Here is a 21902-nt window from a genome sequence, read left to right on the forward strand (position 1 = left end):
TAGCCTGGGGCTTACAGCTTCCCACACCTCACCACCACGCTCCCACGCCCCCTTCATTCTTTTGTTCAGAAGAAGAGCCACTCCCTGTTGTTTGGCAGTCTGCTGCCCCGAGTAGAGGACTGTCCACCCCTCATGGTGGCAGGAGCCAGAGCCGGTCCACCGGACCTCCTGAATACTACAGAAATCCAGGCGGTACCGGTCCAGCTCCCGACAGAGGAGTGGCAGCCTCTCCTCCGCAGTGAGCGTTCGAACATTCCACGTGGCCATCCGTAGTGGCTTTTCGTTGTTTCTGGAGGAGCCCCGAGGGTAGATATTCAATCTCCTGGCTCCGCCAGATGGGGTTTGGCCAGGAGACTTCATAGACGCCTGTCCCCCCGGGGCCTCCGGCACAAGCTTATTAATTTTTTTAAATCGTAGTTTAGTGGTAGTTAATTGATTGTTGAGGGGTTACCAGCCCCTCGCACCCATCCAGAGCCCCCATTTAGCCGCTGTGGTGGTTACAGACGCCATAAATTGGTCCTCCCCCCACGGCACTGCCCACCACAACGTTGCCGCCCGGCACCACGAGGAGGTAGGGGGTTGTTTTTGCGGGACATAGAGAGAGACACACACACAAAAACAGACACATAGAGAGACACACAAGAACACACGCACAAAGACACACACAGACAGAGGCACAGAGACACACACAAAGAGACACACACAGAGAGACAGATAGACACAGACACACACACAGAGAAACACACAGACAGATACACAGAGTCACTCACAGAGAGACACACAGAGAGAGACACACACAAAAACAGACACATAGAGAGACACACAAGAACACACGCACAAAGACACACACAGACAGAGACACAGAGACACACACAAAGAGACACACACAGAGAGACAGATAGACACAGACACACACACAGAGAAACACACAGACAGATACACAGAGTCACTCACAGAGAGACACACAGAGAGAGACACACACAAAAACAGACACATAGAGAGACACACAAGAACACACGCACAAAGACACACACAGAGAGACACACAGACAGAGACACAGAGACACACACACACAAAGAGACACACACAGAGAGACAGATAGACACAGACACACACACAGAGAAACACACAGACAGATACACAGAGTCACTCACAGAGAGACACACAGAGAGAGACACACACAAAAACAGACACATAGAGAGACACACAAGAACACACGCACAAAGACACACACAGAGAGACACACAGACAGAGACACAGAGACACACACACACAAAGAGATACACACAGAGACACAGATAGAGACACACAGATAGAGAAACACACAGAGAAACACACACACAGAGACACAGATACACTCACAGAGAGACACACACACACAGAGACACAACAACAACCGCCATTCGCCACTAAGTGGCGGTGGCGTGACCACGACGCCTGTGCCAGGCTAGGTGCACCTTGAGACTATCACGTGAAGCGTCGAACGCCCGCTGGCAGGAGGTCACGGGGCAGACCCAGGTGCCACGGGTCGACTGACTGAGATGACTGAGATGACTGGCTGATGCACTACCTATGCCCCCTACTGTGCCAACTTGCTGTGCTTTAGCCACCCGACTAGCAGCACTTGCCCCTACAGTCCTGCTAGAGGCTACCTGGGGGAGCTTTGTCTGTGTGTACGTCATAGGTGATGCTACTCGCTACTAACACAGCACTTGCCCCTACAGCCCTGCTAGAGGCTACCTGGGTGAGCTTTGTCTGTGTGTGTGTAACACTGCACTAGCCCCTACAGCCCTGCTAGAGGCTACCTGGGGGAGCTTTGTCTGTGTGTGTCTAACACAGCACTTGCCCCTACAGCCCTGCTAGAGGCTACCTGGGGGAGCTTTGCCTGTGTGTCTAACACTGCACTTGCCCCTAAAGCCCTGCGAGAGGCTACCTGGGGGAGCTTTGTGTTTGTCTAACACTGCACTTGCCCCTACAGTCCTGCTAGAGGCTACCTGGGGGAGCTTTGTCTGTGTGTGTCTAACACTGCACTTGCCCCTAAAGCCTTGCTAGAGGCTACCTGGGGGAGCTTTGTCTGTGTGTCTAACACTGCACTTGCCCCTACAGCCCTGCTAGAGGCTACCTGGGGGAGCTTTGTCTGTGTGTGTCTAACACTGCACTTGCCCCTACAGCCCTGCTAGAGGCTACCTGGGGGAGCTTTGTCTGTGTGTGTCTAACACTGTACTTGCCCCAACAGCCCTGCTAGAGGCTACCTGGGGGAGCTTTGTCTGTATGTGTCTAACACTGCACTTGCCCCTACAGCCCTGCTAGAGGCTACCTGGGGGAGCTTTGTCTGTGTGTGTCTAACACTGCACTTGCCCCTACAGCTCTGCTACAGGCTACCTGGGGGAGCTTATCCAGTTACGGTAGGGGCGCGTCATCGCGCACCCGGCGTGACGTAATGACGAACAAAAAAGAACACATCCGGACGCGGACTCGTCGTGACGTAATCGCGTCGAGCAAGACGTCATCGCGTCGCGCTTTCAACGTGATTCCAACGGTGCGTGATTACGTCACCGGCCTGACGCTGTCACCATCGCGTCGACTGCTCTCTCGCGAGGACTGCGGGGATGCGTGATGACGTCACGCAACATATGGTGGGGGGGGGTTAAGGGGTGGAGTTTGGGGGGGTTTGAGGGGGTGGAGTTTGGGGGGAGGTGGGGGGGGTTTGAGGGGGTGGAGTTTGGGGGGAGGTGGGGGGGGTTTGAGGGGTGGAGTTTGGGGGGGTGGGGGGGGGGTTTGGGGGGTGGAGTTTGGGGGGTGGGGGGGGGGTTTGGGGGGTGGAGTTTGGGGGGTGGGGGGGGTTGAGGGGTGGAGTTTGGGGGGGTGGGGGGGTTTGGGGGGTGGAGTTTGGGGGGGTGGGGGGGGTTTGGGGGGTGGAGTTTGGGGGGGTGGGGGGGGGGTTTGGGGGGTGGAGTTTGGGGGGTGGGGGGGGGTTTGGGGGGTGGAGTTTGGGGGGTGGGGGGGGTTGAGGGGTGGAGTTTGGGGGGGTGGGGGGGTTTGGGGGGTGGAGTTTGGGGGGTGGGGGGGGTTGAGGGGTGGAGTTTGGGGGGAGGTGGGGGGGGTTGAGGGGTGGAGTTTGGGGGGGTGGGGGAGGGGTTTGAGGGGTGGAGTTTGGGTGGAGTGGGGGAGGGGTTTGGGGGGTGGAGTTTGGGGGGTTGGGGGGGTTTGGGGGGGTGGGGGGGGTTTGAGGGGTGGAGTTTGGGGGGGTGGGGGGGGTTTGAGGGGTGGAGTTTGGGGGGGGAGTGGGGGGGGTTGAGTGGTGGAGTTTGGGGGGAGTGGGGGGGGTTTGGGGGTGGAGTTTGGGGGGCTGGGGGGGGTTTGAGGGGTGGAGTTTGGTGGGGGCTGGGGGGGGGTTGGGGGGTTTCCGGGGGGACTTCGGGTGGGGGCGGGGGGGGGCCTGTGACGTCATCGCGCAGCCCTCCCCTACGCCGTGACGTCACCGCCGCCCAGACCCTCCCTTCCATCGAACGTGACGCTTTGTGCGCAGGGAAATTTTGTTAATTTTAATAAATCACCACCACCACCCCTTCCCCCACCCCACCTCGCAACGACGTTTCGAGATGCTAGCCAAACCCGTGCCACTCGGACGAGCTCGACGTTGCGGCAATCAACGGCCATCGCTAACGCCTTCGCCGACCGAGGCCGCTTCTTAGGCCCTCAGGCCTACGGCCTCGCCTGGATTCTCGCGCCGCCGCTGGTCCCACCGAGGCCCCCGGGGAGGCGCCAGGCGAGCGCCGAGGCCTCTCGGGGCCTAGGCGGGAATTGAACGGCGACTTTTGAAATTGATTTCAACATCGGAGGGGATTTGTGTTAAGGCGAGCAGAGTGGACGTGGGTGAGTGTCTCTCTGTGTTTGTGTGTGTGTCTCTGTGTCTGTGTGTGTTTGTGTGTGTCTCTGTGTGTCTGTGTGTGTGTCTCTGTGTGTGTGTCTGTGTCTCTGTGTGTTTGTGTGTGTCTGTGTGTGTGAGTGCCTCTGTGTGTCTCTCTGTGTGTGTTTGTGTCTCTGTGTGTCTCTCTGTATGTTTGTCTGTGTGTGTTTGTCTCTGTGTGTGTGTTTCTGTGTGTTTATGTGTGTGTGTCTGTGTGTGTGTGTCTCTGTGTGTGTCTCTCTGTGTTTGTGTGTCTCTGTGTGTGTGTCTCTGTGCGTGTGTCTCTGTGTGTGTGTGTCTCTGTTTGTCTCTGTGTGTGTGTCTCTGTGTGTTTGTGTGTGTGTGTCTCTGTGTGTTTGTGTGTGTCTCTGTGTCTGTGTGTGTCTCTGTGTGTCTCTCTGTGTGTGTCTGTGTTTGTGTGTGTCTGTGTGTGTGTGTGTTTGTGTGTGTCTCTATGTCTGTGAGTGTCTCTGTGTGTCTCTCTGTGTGTGTCTGTGTGTTTGTGTGTGTCTCTGTGTGTGTGTGTGTGTGTTTGTGTGTGTCTCTGTGTGTGTCTCTGTGTCTGTGAGTGTCTGTGTGTCTCTCTGTGTGTGTCTGTGTGTTTGTGTGTGTCTCTGTGTGTGTTTGTGTGTGTCTCTGTGTGATTGTGTGTGTCTCTGTGTCTGTGAGTGTCTCTGTGTGTCTCTCTGTGTGTGTTTGTGTGTGTCTCTGTGTGTGTTTGTGTGTGTGTGTTTGTGTGTGTCTCTGTGTGTTTGTGTGTCTCTCTGTGTTTGTGTGTGTCTCTGTGTCTGTCTCTCTGTGTCTGTGTGTGTTTGTGTGTGTCTCTGTGTGTCTCTGTGTCTGTGTGTGCGTGTGTTTGTCTCTGTGTGTGTGTTTGTCTCTGTGTGTGTTTGTGTGTGTCTCTGTGTGTCTCTGTGTGTGTGTCTCTGTGTGTGTGTGTGTCTCTGTGTCTGTGTAGTCTCTGTGTGTCTGTGTGTGTCTCTCTGTGTTTGTGTGTGTCTCTGTGTGTGTGTCTCTGTGTGTGTGTCTCTGTGCGTGTGTCTCTGTGTGTGTGTCTCTGTGTGTCTCTGTGTGTGTGTGTTTGTCTCTGTGTGTTTGTCTCTGTGTTTCTGTGTGTCTGTCTGTGTGTGTCTCTCTGTGTTTGTGTGTGTCTCTGTGTGTTTGTGTGTGTCTCTGTGTGTCTCTGTGTGTGTGTTTGTGTGTGTTTGTCTCTGTGTGTGCGTTTGTCTCTGTGTGTGTTTGTGTGTGTTTGTCTCTGTATCTCTGTGTGTGTCTCTCTCTGTTTGTGTGTGTCTCTGTGTGTCTCTCTGTGTGTTTGTGTGTGTCTCTGTGTGTCTCTGTGTGTCTCTCTGTGTCTTTGTCTGTGTGTGTGTCTGTGTGTGTGTTTGTCTGTGTGTGTGTTTGTCTCTGTGTGTGTATTTGTCTCTGTGTGTCTGTGTGTGTGTCTCTGTGTGTGTGTCTCTGTGTGTGTGTGTCTCTCTGTGTTTGTGTGTGTCTCTGTGTGTCTCTCTGTGTGTTTGTTTGTGTCTCTGTGTGTCTCTCTGTGTGTTTGTGTGTGTGTCTGTGTGTGTCTCTCTGTGTGTGTGTCTCTGTGTGTGTGTCTCTGTGTTTGTGTGTGTCTGTGTGTGTGTCTCTCTGTGTATCTGTGTGAGTCTCTGTGTGTCTGTGTGAGTCTCTGTGTGTCTGTGTGAGTCTCTTGTGTGTGTGTGTCTCTGTGTGTCTGTGTGTGTCTGTGTGTGTGTCTCTGTGTCGGTTTGTGTCTTTGTGTGTGTCTCTGTGTGTGTCTCTGTGTCTGTGTATGTCTCTAGGTATGTGTGTGTGTCTGTGTGTGTTTGTCTCTGTGTGTGTCTGTGTATGTCTCTGTGTGTGTGTTTGTCTGTGTCTGTCTGTGTGTCTCTGTGTCTGTTTGTGTCTCTGTGTGTGTGTCTCTGTGTGTGTCTCTGTGTCTGTGTGTGTCTCTATGTATGTATGTGTGTCTCTGTGTGTGTCTCTATGTCTGTGTCTCTGTGTGTGTCTCTGTGTCTGTGTGTGTCTCTGTGTCTGTGTGTGTGTCTGTGTGTGTCTCTGTGTGTGTGTCTGTGTGTGTGTTTGTCTGTGTGTGTCTCTGTGTGTGTGTCTGTGTGTGTGTCTCTGTGTTTGTGTGTGTCTCTGTGTGTGTGTCTGTGTGTGTGTGTCTCTATGTGTGTATCTGTGTGAGTCTCTGTGTGTCTGTGTGAGTCTCTGTGTCTGTATGTCTCTGTGTGTCTGTGTTTGTGTCTGTGTGTCTCTGTTTGTGTGTGTCTCTGTGTGTGTCTCTGTGTCTGTGTGTGTCCCTATGTATGTGTGTGTGTGTCTCTGTGTCTGTGTCTCTGTGTGAGTCTCTCTGTGTGTGTGTCTCTGTGTCTCTGTGTGAGTCTCTCTGTGTGTGTGTGTGTCTCTGTGTGTGTCTCTGTTTTTAGACTGAAACGGAAACGCAATGGCGACAAGAAAGGAATCTGCGTCAGGTGAGAGTGGTGGTGGTGGTGGTTGTGGTAGTGGTTGTGATGATGATCATGGTGGTGGTGGTTGTGGTAGTGGTTGTGATGATGATCATGGTGGTGGTGGTTGTGATGATGATGGTGGTGGTGGTTGTGGTAGTGGTGGTTTTGGTAGTGGTGGTGGTTGTGGTGGTTGTGGTGGTGGTGGTGGTGGTAGTGGTTGTGGTGGTTGTTGTGGTGGTTGTGGTAGTGGTGGTTGTGGTGGTGGTGGCTGTGGTGGTTGTGTGGTGATGGTTGTGGTAGTGGTGGCTGTGGTGGTGGCTGTGGTGGTGATGGTTGTGGTAGTAGTTGTGGTGGTGGTTGTGATGACGGTGGTGACGGAAGTGGTGGTGGGTGTGGTGGTGGTGGTGGTAATGGTTGTGATGGTGGTTGTGGTGATAATGGTGGTTGTGGTGATGATGATGGTTGTGATGATGGTGGTGGTGGTGGTGGTGCAGGTGGTGGTTGTGATGATGATGCATGATGGTGGTGGTTGTGGTGATGATAGTGGTGTTGGTGGTGGTGGTTGTGGTGGTGGTGCAGGTGGTGGTTGTGGTGATGATAGTGGTGTTGGTGGTTGTGGCTCTCTGGACGGTGTTGTTCCACGTGGTTGTGGTGGTTGTGATGATGATGGTAGTTGTGGTGGTGGTTGTGATGATGATGGTAGTTGTGGTGGTGGTTGTGATGATGATGGTAGTTGTGGTGGTGGTTGTGGTTGTGATGATGATGGTAGTTGTGGTGGTGGTTGTGATGATGATGGTAGTTGTGGTGGTGGTTGTGGTTGTGATGATGATGCTGGTGATGTGGTTGTAGTGATGGTGGTTGTGGTGGTGGTGGTGATGATGGTAGTTGTGGTGGTGGTTGTGGTTGTGATGATGATGCTGGTGATGTGGTTGTAGTGATGGTGGTTGTGGTGGTGGTGGTGGTGATGATGGTAGTTGTGGTGGTGGTGGTTGTGGTTGTGATTGTGATGATGATGCTGGTGATGTGGTTGTAGTGATGGTGGTTGTGGTGGTGGTGGTGATGATGATGGTGGTGATGGTGGTTGTGATGATGATGGTGGTGGTGGTTGTGATGATGATGGTGGTGATGGTGGTTGTGATGATGATGATGGTGGTGATGGTGGTTGTGATGATGATGGTGGTGGTTGTGATGATGGTGGTGGTTGTGATGATGGTGGTGGTGATGGTGGTGGTTGTGATGATGATGGTTGTGGTGATGATGATGGTGGTGGTTGTGATGATGATGGTGGTGATGGTGGTTGTGATGATGATGATGGTGGTGATGGTGGTTGTGATGATGATGGTGGTGGTTGTGATGATGATGGTGGTGGTTGTGATGATGGTGGTGGTGGTTGTGATGATGATGGTGACGGTGGTTGTGATGATGATGATGGTGGTGGTTGTGATGATGATGATGATGGTGGTGGTTGTGATGATGGTGGTGGTGGTGGTTGTGATTATGATGATGATGGTGGTTGTGATGGTGATGATGGTGGTTGTGATGATGATTGTGGTGGTAGTGATGATGATTGTGGTGGTGGTTGTGATGATGATGGTGGTGATGGTGGTTGTGATGATGATGGTGGTGGTGATGACGATGATGGTGGTGGTTGTGATGATGATGGTGGTGGTTGTGGTGATGATGATGGTGGTGGTGGTTGTGACGATGATGGTAGTGACGATGATGATGATGATGGTGGTAGTGATGGTGGTGGTGGTGATGATGATGATGGTGGTAGTGATGATGGTGGTGGTGGTGGTGATGATGATGGTGGTGGTTGTGATGATGATGGTGGTGGTTGTGGTGATGATGGTGATGATGGTGGTGGTGGTGGTAGTGATGATGATGATGATGATGCAGGTGGTGGTTGTGGCTCTCTGGACGGCGTTGTGTTCCGCGTGGGGGAGTAGTTCTGTGATGATGATGATGGTGGTAGTGATGATGGTGGTGGTGGTGGTGATGATGGTGGTGGTGGTGGTGATGATGATGCAGGTGGTGGTGATGATGATGGTAGTGATGATGATGGTGGTGGTGGTGATGATGGTAGTGGTGGTGACTATGATGGTGGTGGTTGTGATGATGATGCAGGTGGTGGTGATGATGATGGTAGTGATGATGATGGTGGTGATGGTTGTGACGATGATGATGCAGGTGGTGGTTGTGGCTCTCTGGACGGCGTTGTGTTCCGCGTGGGGGAGTCATTCCGCTCCCCTCCCGTGGTTTCTGCTCCGCTCGGCCTGTCTCTGCCTGACCCGCGCAGCCTCCTAGCACAGATGCAGTCCGTGAGTCCCACCGCCACAACCACCGCCACCACCAACCACAACTATCACAGCCACCACAACCATCACGGCAAATGCAATCGCAACCACTGTTGCAAACCATCGCAGCCCTCCGCCACAACCACCAAAAGCCACCATCACAACCATAACCGCCACCATCACAACCACAACCGCCACCACCACCACCACAACAACGACGACCATTATCACCACCACTACCACAACCACCACCATCATCACATCCACTACCATCACAGCCATCGCCACCGTCATCACATCCACCACCACTACCACAACCACCACCATCATCTCAACTATCACATCCACAACCACCACCACAACCACCACCACTACCATCATCACATCCCCTTCACCACAACCATCACCACCATTATCACATCCACCACCACTACCACAACCACCACCACCACCATCATCACATCCACTACCACCACAAACATCACCACCATCATCACCACCACCACTACCATCATCACAACTATCACATCCACAACCACTAACACCACTACAACCACCATCACTACCATCATCACATCCCGTTCATCACAACCATCACCACCATCACCACCATTATCACATCCACCACCACTACCACAACCATCACCACTACCATCACATCCACTATCACCACAACCATCACCACCATCATCACCACCACTACCATCATCACAACTATCACATCCACTACCACCACCACCACTACCACCACCACTACCACCACCACTACCATCATCAATATCCCGTTCTCCACATCCATCACCACTACCATCACATCCACTATCACCACAACCATCACCACCACCACCACTACCATCATCACAACTATCACAACCACTACCACCACCTTCCTGCGTCTCCCCCCCCCACCACCCCCCCACCACCACCACCCCCCCACCACCACCACCACCACCCCCCACCCCCCCCACCACCACCCCCCCACCACCACCACCACCCCCCACCCACCACAGTACGACTTCTCTCTGGAGCGTCGCTGCCTCGCAGAGTCCTCCCTCGTCCTCGCTCGCCAGCGGCAACTCAGCAACCAGCGGCAGCAGCGGCAGCAGCAGGCGGCGGCATCGGCGTCATCGGCGTCATCGGCGTCATCGGCGTCATCGGCATCATCGGCATCATCGGCATCATCGGCGGCGTCCGGCGAAGAGAATGGACTCTCGTCCGTCCATCCGCTGATCGCGACGCTCCGTCACTGCCACATCCTCACCCCCACGCCGGCTCTGGACCACGGCACCGGCACCGGTGGTACCGGTGGTGCCAGCACCGGCACCACCGGCGCCGGCACCGGTGTCTCCGGCGCGCCCCGCGACGGCCGCATCAACCTGGCCGAGTTTGACCGGCAGGAGGACCCCTTCGACAACATGGAGCTGCAGACGCTGGACGACCGCGCCGAGCTGCGGATCATCCTGGCGGGGCGAGACGCCGCCGGCACCGGCGTCTCCGGCGTCGATGTCTCCGGCACCGGCGGAGACGCCGCCGGCGACGGCCGCGTCGATCCGGCGGCCGCCTTCGACCGCCACCGGGTGGACCCCTTCGACCGCGCGAACCTGCGGACCCTTGAGGACCTCGCCGAGCCGCGGATCAGCCCGGCGGGACGCGGCTCCGGCGGCGGCTCCGACGGAGCCGCCGGAGCCGCCGGCGGCTCCGGCGGCTCCGGCGGTGGTCACGGCAGCGACGACGACCGGCGGCGGGCGGCCCCGGCCGCCGCTCACCGTCCGTACGTCCGGCTGACGCGCGACGGAAACGGCGGCGGTGGCGGTGAAGCCGCGGCGGCAGCGGCGGCGGCCTCGGCGCTGTGGGCCGTGGGGTCGGCGAACAGCATCCGCTCGCTCTCCTTCCCGACACTCGCCGATCTGGAGTGCGACGGAGCGGAAGGCGGCGGTGGTGCCGGTGGTGGTGGTGGTGGTGGCGGTGGCGGTGGTGGTGCCGGTGGTGGCGGTGGTGGTGGCGGTGGTGGTGGTGGTGGGACTGTGGCGGTGCCGGCGGGGGAGAAGCTTCCGGGCGTTGCGGCAGCGGCAGAAGAGGAGGAATCTGAAATAGTTTGGAGCAGTCAGGTGAGCAGTAGCTGATGGGTTGACCACTAACCGTGTTGACCACTAACCGTGTTGACTACTAACCGTGTTGACCACTAACCGTGTTGACCACTAACCGTGTTGACTGCTAACCGTGTTGACCACTAACTGTGTTGACTGCTAACCGTGTTGACTACTAACCGTGTTGACCACTAACCGTGTTGACCACTAACCGTGTTGACTACTAACCGTGTTGACTACTAACCGTGTTGACTACTAACCGTGTTGACCACTAACCGTGTTGACTACTAACCGTGTTGACTACTAACCGTGTTGACTACTAACCGTGTTGACTACTAACCGTGTTGACCACTAACCGTGTTGACCACTAACCGTGTTGACTACTAACCGTGTTGACTACTAACCGTGTTGACTACTAACCGTGTTGACCACTAACCATGTTGACTACTAACCGTGTTGACTACTAACCGTGTTGACTACTAACCGTGTTGACTACTAACCGTGTTGACTGCTAACCGTGTTGACTACTAACTGTGTTGACAACTAACCGTGTTGACTACTAACCGTGTTGACCACTAACCGTGTTGACTACTAACCGTGTTGACCACTAACCGTGTTGACCACTAACCGTGTTGACCACTAACCGTGTTGACTACTAACCGTGTTGACCACTAACCGTGTTGACCACTAACCGTGTTGACCACTAACCGTGTTGACCACTAACCGTGTTGACTACTAACCGTGTTGACTACTAACCGTGTTGACCACTAACTGTGTTGACTGCTAACCGTGTTGACTACTAACCGTGTTGACTACTAACCGTGTTGACCACTAACCATGTTGACTACTAACCGTGTTGACTACTAACCGTGTTGACTACTAACCGTGTTGACTACTAACCGTGTTGACTGCTAACCGTGTTGACTACTAACTGTGTTGACAACTAACCGTGTTGACTACTAACCGTGTTGACCACTAACCGTGTTGACTACTAACCGTGTTGACCACTAACCGTGTTGACCACTAACCGTGTTGACCACTAACCGTGTTGACTACTAACCGTGTTGACCACTAACCGTGTTGACCACTAACCGTGTTGACCACTAACCGTGTTGACCACTAACCGTGTTGACTACTAACCGTGTTGACTACTAACCGTGTTGACCACTAACTGTGTTGACTGCTAACCGTGTTGACTACTAACCGTGTTGACTACTAACCGTGTTGACCACTAACCGTGTTGACTACTAACCGTGTTGACTACTAACCGTGTTGACCACTAACCGTGTTGACCACTAACCGTGTTGACCACTAACCGTGTTGACTACTAACCGTGTTGACCACTAACCGTGTTGACCACTAACCGTGTTGACCACTAACCGTGTTGACTGCTAACCGTGTTGACTACTAACCGTGTTGACTACTAACCGTGTTGACTACTAACCGTGTTGACTACTAACCGTGTTGACTACTAACCGTGTTGACTACTAACCGTGTTGACCACTAACCGTGTTGACTACTAACCGTGTTGACTGCTAACCGTGTTGACTGCTAACCGTGTTGACTACTAACCGTGTTGACTACTAACCGTGTTGACTACTAACCGTGTTGACTACTAACCGTGTTGACCACTAACCGTGTTGACCACTAACTGTGTTGACTGCTAACCGTGTTGACTACTAACCGTGTTGACTACTAACCGTGTTGACTACTAACCGTGTTGACCACTAACCATGTTGACCACTAACCGTGTTGACTACTAACCGTGTTGACTACTAACCGTGTTGACCACTAACCGTGTTGACTACTAACCGTGTTGACCACTAACTGTGTTGACCACTAACCGTGTTGACTACTAACTGTGTTGACTACTAACCGTGTTGACTACTAACTGTGTTGACTACTAACCGTGTTGACTACTAACCGTGTTGACTACTAACCGTGTTGACCACTAACTGTGTTGACTACTAACCGTGTTGACTACTAACCGTGTTGACTACTAACCGTGTTGACTACTAACCGTGTTGACTACTAACTGTGTTGACTACTAACTGTGTTGACTACTAACCGTGTTGACTACTAACTGTGTTGACTACTAACCGTGTTGACTACTAACTGTGTTGACTACTAACCGTGTTGACTACTAACTGTGTTGACTACTAACCGTGTTGACTACTAACCGTGTTGACTACTAACCGTGTTGACCACTAACTGTGTTGACTACTAACCGTGTTGACTACTAACCGTGTTGACTACTAACCGTGTTGACTACTAACTGTGTTGACCACTAACCGTGTTGACTACTAACCGTGTTGACCACTAACCGTGTTGACTACTAACCGTGTTGACTACTAACCGTGTTGACTACTAACCGTGTTGACCACTAACCGTGTTGACCACTAACCGTGTTGACTACTAACCGTGTTGACCACTAACCGTGTTGACTACTAACCGTGTTGACCACTAACCGTGTTGACTACTAACCGTGTTGACTACTAACCGTGTTGACTACTAACCGTGTTGACCACTAACCGTGTTGACTACTAACCGTGTTGACCACTAACCGTGTTGACTACTAACCGTGTTGACCACTAACCGTGTTGACCACTAACCGTGTTGACTACTAACCGTGTTGACCACTAACCGTATTGACTACTAACCGTGTTGACTACTAACCGTGTTGACTACTAACCGTGTTGACCACTAACCGTGTTGACTACTAACCGTGTTGACCACTAACCGTGTTGACTACTAACCGTGTTGACTACTAACCATGTTGACTGCTAACTGTGTTGACTGCTAACCGTGTTGACTACTAACCGTGTTGACTACTAACCGTGTTGACTACTAACCGTGTTGACTACTAACCGTGTTGACCACTAACCGTGTTGACCACTAACCGTGTTGACTACTAACCGTGTTGACCACTAACCGTGTTGACTACTAACCGTGTTGACCACTAACCGTGTTGACCACTAACCGTGTTGCCTACTAACCGTGTTGACTACTAACCGTGTTGACTACTAACCGTGTTGACCACTAACCGTGTTGACTACTAACCGTGTTGACCACTAACCGTGTTGACTACTAACCGTGTTGACCACTAACCGTGTTGACCACTAACCGTGTTGACCACTAACCGTGTTGACTACTAACCGTGTTGACCACTAACCGTGTTGACCACTAACCGTGTTGACTACTAACCGTGTTGACTACTAACCGTGTTGACCACTAACCGTGTTGACTACTAACCGTGTTGACTACTAACCGTGTTGACTACTAACCGTGTTGACTACTAACCGTGTTGACTACTAACCGTGTTGACCACTAACCGTGTTGACTACTAACCGTGTTGACCACTAACCGTGTTGACTACTAACCGTGTTGACCACTAACCGTGTTGACTACTAACCGTGTTGACTACTAACCGTGTTGACCACTAACCGTGTTGACTACTAACCGTGTTGACTACTAACCTTGTTGACTACTAACCGTGTTGACTACTAACCGTGTTGACCACTAACCGTGTTGACCACTAACTGTGTTGACTGCTAACCGTGTTGACTACTAACCGTGTTGACTACTAACCGTGTTGACCACTAACCGTGTTGACTACTAACCTTGTTGACTACTAACCGTGTTGACTGCTAACCGTGTTGACCGCTAACCGTGTTGACTACTAACCGTGTTGACCACTAACTGTGTTGACTACTAACCGTGTTGACTACTAACCGTGTTGACTACTAACCGTGTTGACCACTAACCGTGTTGACCGCTAACTGTGTTGACTGCTAACCGTGTTGACTACTAACCGTGTTGACTACTAACCGTGTTGACTACTAACCGTGTTGACTACTAACTGTGTTGACCACTAACCGTGTTGACTACTAACCGTGTTGACTACTAACCGTGTTGACCACTAACCGTGTTGACTACTAACCGTGTTGACCACTAACCGTGTTGACCACTAACCGTGTTGACTACTAACCGTGTTGACTACTAACCGTGTTGACTACTAACCGTGTTGACTACTAACCGTGTTGACTACTAACCGTGTTGACCACTAACCGTGTTGACTACTAACCGTGTTGACTACTAACCGTGTTGACTACTAACCGTGTTGACCACTAACCGTGTTGACCACTAACCGTGTTGACCACTAACCGTGTTGACTACTAACCGTGTTGACTACTAACCGTGTTGACTACTAACCGTGTTGACTACTAACCGTGTTGACTACTAACCGTGTTGACTACTAACCGTGTTGACTACTAACCGTGTTGACCACTAACCGTGTTGACTACTAACCGTGTTGACTACTAACCGTGTTGACTACTAACCGTGTTGACCACTAACCGTGTTGACCACTAACCGTGTTGACTACTAACCGTGTTGACTACTAACCGTGTTGACTACTAACCGTGTTGACCACTAACCGTGTTGACTACTAACCGTGTTGACCACTAACCGTGTTGACCACTAACTGTGTTGACTGCTAACCGTGTTGACTACTAACCGTGTTGACTACTAACCGTGTTGACTACTAACCGTGTTGACTACTAACTGTGTTGACCACTAACCGTGTTGACTACTAACCGTGTTGACTACTAACCGTGTTGACTACTAACCGTGTTGACCACTAACCGTGTTGACCACTAACCGTGTTGACCACTAACCGTGTTGACTACTAACCGTGTTGACTACTAACCGTGTTGACTACTAACCGTGTTGACTACTAACCGTGTTGACCACTAACCGTGTTGACCACTAACCGTGTTGACTACTAACCGTGTTGACTACTAACCGTGTTGACCACTAACCGTGTTGACCACTAACCGTGTTGACCACTAACCGTGTTGACTACTAACCGTGTTGACTACTAACCGTGTTGACTACTAACCGTGTTGACTACTAACCGTGTTGACTACTAACCGTGTTGACTACTAACCGTGTTGACCACTAACCGTGTTGACTACTAACCGTGTTGACTACTAACCGTGTTGACTACTAACCGTGTTGACTACTAACCGTGTTGACTACTAACCGTGTTGACTACTAACCGTGTTGACTACTAACCGTGTTGACTACTAACCGTGTTGACTACTAACCGTGTGACTACTAACCGTGTTGACTACTAACCGTGTTGACTACTAACCGTGTTGACTACTAACCGTGTTGACTAGAGTTGACCACTAACCGTGTGACCACTAACCGTGTTGACTACTATACACGTGTTAACTACTACCGTTTGACTACTAACCGTGTTGACTACTAACCGTTGACCATTTAACGCGTGTTGACCACTAACCGTGTTGGACCACTTGACCACTAACCGTGTTGACTACTAACCGTGTTGACTACTAACCGTGTTGACTACTAACCGTGTTGACTACTAACCGTGTTGACTACTAACCGTGTTGACCACTAACCGTGTTGACCACTAACCGTGTTGACTACTAACCGTGTTGACTACTAACCGTGTTGACTGCTAACCGTGTTGACTACTAACCGTGTTGACTACTAACCGTGTTGACTACTAACTGTGTTGACTACTAACCGTGTTGACCACTAACCGTGTTGACTACTAACCCTGTTGACCACTAACCGTGTTGACCACTAACCGTGTTGACCACTAACCGTGTTGACCACTAACCGTGTTGACCACTAACCGTGTTGACCACTAACCGTGTTGACCACTAACCGTGTTGACCACTAACCGTGTTGACCACTAACCGTGTTGACTACTAACCGTGTTGACTACTAACCGTGTTGACTACTAACCGTGTTGACTACTAACCGTGTTGACCACTAACCGTGTTGACTACTAACCGTGTTGACCACTAACCGTGTTGACCACTAACCGTGTTGACCACTAACCGTGTTGACTACTAACCGTGTTGACTACTAACCGTGTTGACTACTAACCGTGTTGACTACTAACCGTGTTGACTACTAACCGTGTTGACCACTAACCGTGTTGACTACTAACCGTGTTGACCTCTAACCGTGTTGACCACTAACCGTGTTGACTACTAACCGTGTTGACTACTAACCGTGTTGACCACTAACCGTGTTGACTACTAACCGTGTTGACTACTAACCGTGTTGACTACTAACCGTGTTGACCACTAACCGTGTTGACCACTAACCGTGTTGACTACTAACCGTGTTGACCTCTAACCGTGTTGACCACTAACCGTGTTGACTACTAACCGTGTTGACTACTAACCGTGTTGACCACTAACCGTGTTGACTACTAACCGTGTTGACCACTAACCGTGTTGACTACTAACCGTGTTGACTACTAACCGTGTTGACTACTAACCGTGTTGACCACTAACCGTGTTGACTACTAACCGTGTTGACCACTAACCGTGTTGACTACTAACCGTGTTGACCACTAACCGTGTTGACCACTAACCGTGTTGACCACTAACCGTGTTGACCACTAACCGTGTTGACCACTAACCGTGTTGACTACTAACCGTGTTGACTACTAACCGTGTTGACCACTAACCGTGTTGACCACTAACCGTGTTGACTACTAACCGTGTTGACTACTAACCGTGTTGACTACTAACCGTGTTGACTACTAACCGTGTTGACTACTAACCGTGTTGACCACTAACCGTGTTGACCACTAACCGTGTTGACTACTAACCGTGTTGACCACTAACCGTGTTGACTACTAACCGTGTTGACCACTAACCGTGTTGACTACTAACCGTGTTGACCACTAACCGTGTTGACCACTAACCGTGTTGACTACTAACCGTGTTGACTACTAACCGTGTTGACTACTAACCGTGTTGACTACTAACCGTGTTGACCACTAACCGTGTTGACTACTAACCGTGTTGACTACTAACCGTGTTGACTACTAACCGTGTTGACCACTAACCGTGTTGACTACTAACCGTGTTGACCACTAACCGTGTTGACCACTAACCGTGTTGACCACTAACCGTGTTGACCACTAACCGTGTTGACTACTAACCGTGTTGACTACTAACCGTGTTGACCACTAACCGTGTTGACTACTAACCGTGTTGACCTCTAACCGTGTTGACCACTAACCGTGTTGACTACTAACCGTGTTGACTACTAACCGTGTTGACCACTAACCGTGTTGACTACTAACCGTGTTGACTACTAACCGTGTTGACTACTAACCGTGTTGACTACTAACCGTGTTGACCACTAACCGTGTTGACTACTAACCGTGTTGACCTCTAACCGTGTTGACCACTAACCGTGTTGACTACTAACCGTGTTGACTACTAACCGTGTTGACCACTAACCGTGTTGACTACTAACCGTGTTGACCACTAACCGTGTTGACTACTAACCGTGTTGACTACTAACCGTGTTGACTACTAACCGTGTTGACCACTAACCGTGTTGACTACTAACCGTGTTGACCACTAACCGTGTTGACTACTAACCGTGTTGACCACTAACCGTGTTGACCACTAACCGTGTTGACCACTAACCGTGTTGACTACTAACCGTGTTGACCACTAACCGTGTTGACCACTAACCGTGTTGACTACTAACCGTGTTGACCACTAACCGTGTTGACCACTAACCGTGTTGACTACTAACCGTGTTGACTACTAACCGTGTTGACTACTAACCGTGTTGACTACTAACCGTGTTGACTACTAACCGTGTTGACCACTAACCGTGTTGACCACTAACCGTGTTGACTACTAACCGTGTTGACCACTAACCGTGTTGACTACTAACCGTGTTGACCACTAACCGTGTTGACTACTAACCGTGTTGACCACTAACCGTGTTGACTACTAACCGTGTTGACTACTAACCGTGTTGACTACTAACCGTGTTGACTACTAACCGTGTTGACCACTAACCGTGTTGACTACTAACCGTGTTGACTACTAACCGTGTTGACTACTAACCGTGTTGACCACTAACCGTGTTGACTACTAACCGTGTTGACCACTAACCGTGTTGACTACTAACCGTGTTGACTACTAACCGTGTTGACCACTAACCGTGTTGACCACTAACCGTGTTGACTACTAACCGTGTTGACTACTAACCGTGTTGACTACTAACCGTGTTGACTACTAACCGTGTTGACTACTAACCGTGTTGACCACTAACCGTGTTGACCACTAACCGTGTTGACCACTAACCGTGTTGACTACTAACCGTGTTGACCCTAACCGTGTTGACTACTAACCGTGTTGACCACTAACCGTGTTGACTACTAACCGTGTTGACTACTAACCGTGTTGACTACTAACCGTGTTGACTACTAACCGTGTTGACCACTAACCGTGTTGACTACTAACCGTGTTGACCACTAACCGTGTTGACCACTAACCGTGTTGACTACTAACCGTGTTGACTACTAACCGTGTTGACTACTAACCGTGTTGACCACTAACTGTGTTGACTACTAACCGTGTTGACTACTAACCGTGTTGACTACTAACCGTGTTGACTACTAACCGTGTTGACCACTAACCGTGTTGACCACTAACCGTGTTGACTACTAACCGTGTTGACTACTAACCGTGTTGACTACTAACCGTGTTGACTACTAACCGTGTTGACCACTAACCGTGTTGACTACTAACCGTGTTGACCACTAACTGTGTTGACTACTAACCGTGTTGACCACTAACCGTGTTGACTACTAACCGTGTTGACTACTAACCGTGTTGACTACTAACCGTGTTGACCACTAACCGTGTTGACTACTAACCGTGTTGACCACTAACCGTGTTGACTACTAACCGTGTTGACTACTAACCGTGTTGACCACTAACCGTGTTGACTACTAACCGTGTTGACCACTAACTGTGTTGACTACTAACCGTGTTGACTACTAACCGTGTTGACTACTAACCGTGTTGACTACTAACCGTGTTGACTACTAACCGTGTTGACCACTAACCGTGTTGACTACTAACCGTGTTGACCACTAACCGTGTTGACTACTAACCGTGTTGACTACTAACCGTGTTGACCACTAACCGTGTTGACTACTAACCGTGTTGACTACTAACTGTGTTGACTACTAACCGTGTTGACTACTAACCGTGTTGACTACTAACCGTGTTGACCACTAACCGTGTTGACTACTAACCGTGTTGACTACTAACCGTGTTGACCACTAACCGTGTTGACTACTAACCGTGTTGACTACTAACCGTGTTGACTACTAACCGTGTTGACTACTAACCGTGTTGACTACTAACCGTGTTGACTACTAACCGTGTTGACCACTAACCGTGTTGACTACTAACCGTGTTGACCACTAACCGTGTTGACCACTAACCGTGTTGACTACTAACCGTGTTGACTACTAACCGTGTTGACTACTAACCGTGTTGACTACTAACCGTGTTGACCACTAACTGTGTTGACTACTAACCGTGTTGACTACTAACCGTGTTGACTACTAACCGTGTTGACCACTAACCGTGTTGACCACTAACCGTGTTGACCACTAACCGTGTTGACTACTAACCGTGTTGACTACTAACCGTGTTGACTACTAACCGTGTTGACCACTAACCGTGTTGACCACTAACCGTGTTGACCACTAACCGTGTTGACTACTAACCGTGTTGACTACTAACCGTGTTGACCACTAACCGTGTTGACTACTAACCGTGTTGACTACTAACCGTGTTGACTACTAACCGTGTTGACTACTAACCGTGTTGACCACTAACCGTGTTGACTACTAACCGTGTTGACTACTAACCGTGTTGACTACTAACCGTGTTGACCACTAACCGTGTTGACTACTAACCGTGTTGACTACTAACCGTGTTGACTACTAACCGTGTTGACTACTAACCGTGTTGACCACTAACCGTGTTGACTACTAACCGTGTTGACCACTAACCGTGTTGACCACTAACCGTGTTGACTACTAACCGTGTTGACTACTAACCGTGTTGACTACTAACCGTGTTGACTACTAACCGTGTTGACCACTAACTGTGTTGACTACTAACCGTGTTGACTACTAACCGTGTTGACTACTAACCGTGTTGACTACTAACCGTGTTGACCACTAACCGTGTTGACCACTAACCGTGTTGACTACTAACCGTGTTGACTACTAACCGTGTTGACTACTAACCGTGTTGACCACTAACCGTGTTGACCACTAACCGTGTTGACCACTAACCGTGTTGACTACTAACCGTGTTGACTACTAACCGTGTTGACCACTAACCGTGTTGACTACTAACCGTGTTGACTACTAACCGTGTTGACTACTAACTGTGTTGACTACTAACCGTGTTGACCACTAACCGTGTTGACTACTAACCGTGTTGACTACTAACCGTGTTGACTACTAACCGTGTTGACCACTAACCGTGTTGACCACTAGTCCACTCACACTGCAGGTTGTCTGATTGGCTGTGGCTTTGCTTTCATTCTAGATTTGCTATCACCCACTCAGTGGGGCTGATGATGTTCAAACCCTTGTCTCTCACACACTCACTCACACACTCACACACACACTCATATACACTCACACACTCATATACACACACACTCACACACTCACACACACACTCACACACACTCACACACACACACTCACTCACACACTCGCACTCACACTCACACACACACTCATATACACACTCGCACACACACTCACACACTCGCACACACACACTCATATACACTCACACACACACTCACACGCTCACACACACACTCAACACACACACACACACACACACTCACTCACACACTCACACACACACACTCACACACACACACACACACACACACACACACTCACACACACACACACACACACACTCACACACACCACTCACACACACATCACACACTCACACACACTCGCACACACTCACACACACCACCACTCACACCTCCACCCACTCACCCCACTCACCCACTCACCCACTCACTCACCACTCACCAACCCACCCACACACACCAACCCACACACACTCACACACACACCTCACACACAACACACACTCACTCACACACTCACACACACTCACACACACACACACTCACTCACACACACCCACACACACTCACACACTCCCCCCCACTCACTCACCCACCCACTCAACCACCCACCCACCCACTCACTCACCCACTCACT

The 21902-nt window shown here is 50.7% G+C and overlaps 1 protein-coding gene across 3 annotated transcripts in view; it reads left to right on the forward strand.

Annotated features, from left to right (window-relative positions):
* Positions 1-3443: 3443 nt before the first annotated feature.
* UBAP1 (ubiquitin associated protein 1) overlaps positions 3444-21902 on the forward strand; it is a 29875-nt gene continuing 11416 nt past the window's right edge. For all 3 annotated transcript variants that reach the window (XM_076063491.1, XM_076063490.1, XM_076063492.1), the window contains exons 1-4: positions 3444-3876; positions 6349-6393; positions 8560-8690; positions 9677-10774. In XM_076063491.1, the coding sequence (XP_075919606.1) occupies positions 6366-6393; positions 8560-8690; positions 9677-10774 (1257 nt within the window). In that variant the 5' untranslated portion in view covers positions 3444-3876; positions 6349-6365. The remainder of the gene's footprint in view (positions 3877-6348; positions 6394-8559; positions 8691-9676; positions 10775-21902) is intronic.

The sequence above is a fragment of the Petromyzon marinus genome, unplaced genomic scaffold (genome assembly GCF_048934315.1).
Source record: "Petromyzon marinus isolate PM22_M1 ecotype Great Lakes invasive population unplaced genomic scaffold, UKy_Petmar_22M1.pri1.0 PM_Scaffold_135, whole genome shotgun sequence".
Classification (NCBI taxonomy): Eukaryota; Metazoa; Chordata; class Hyperoartia; order Petromyzontiformes; family Petromyzontidae; genus Petromyzon; species Petromyzon marinus.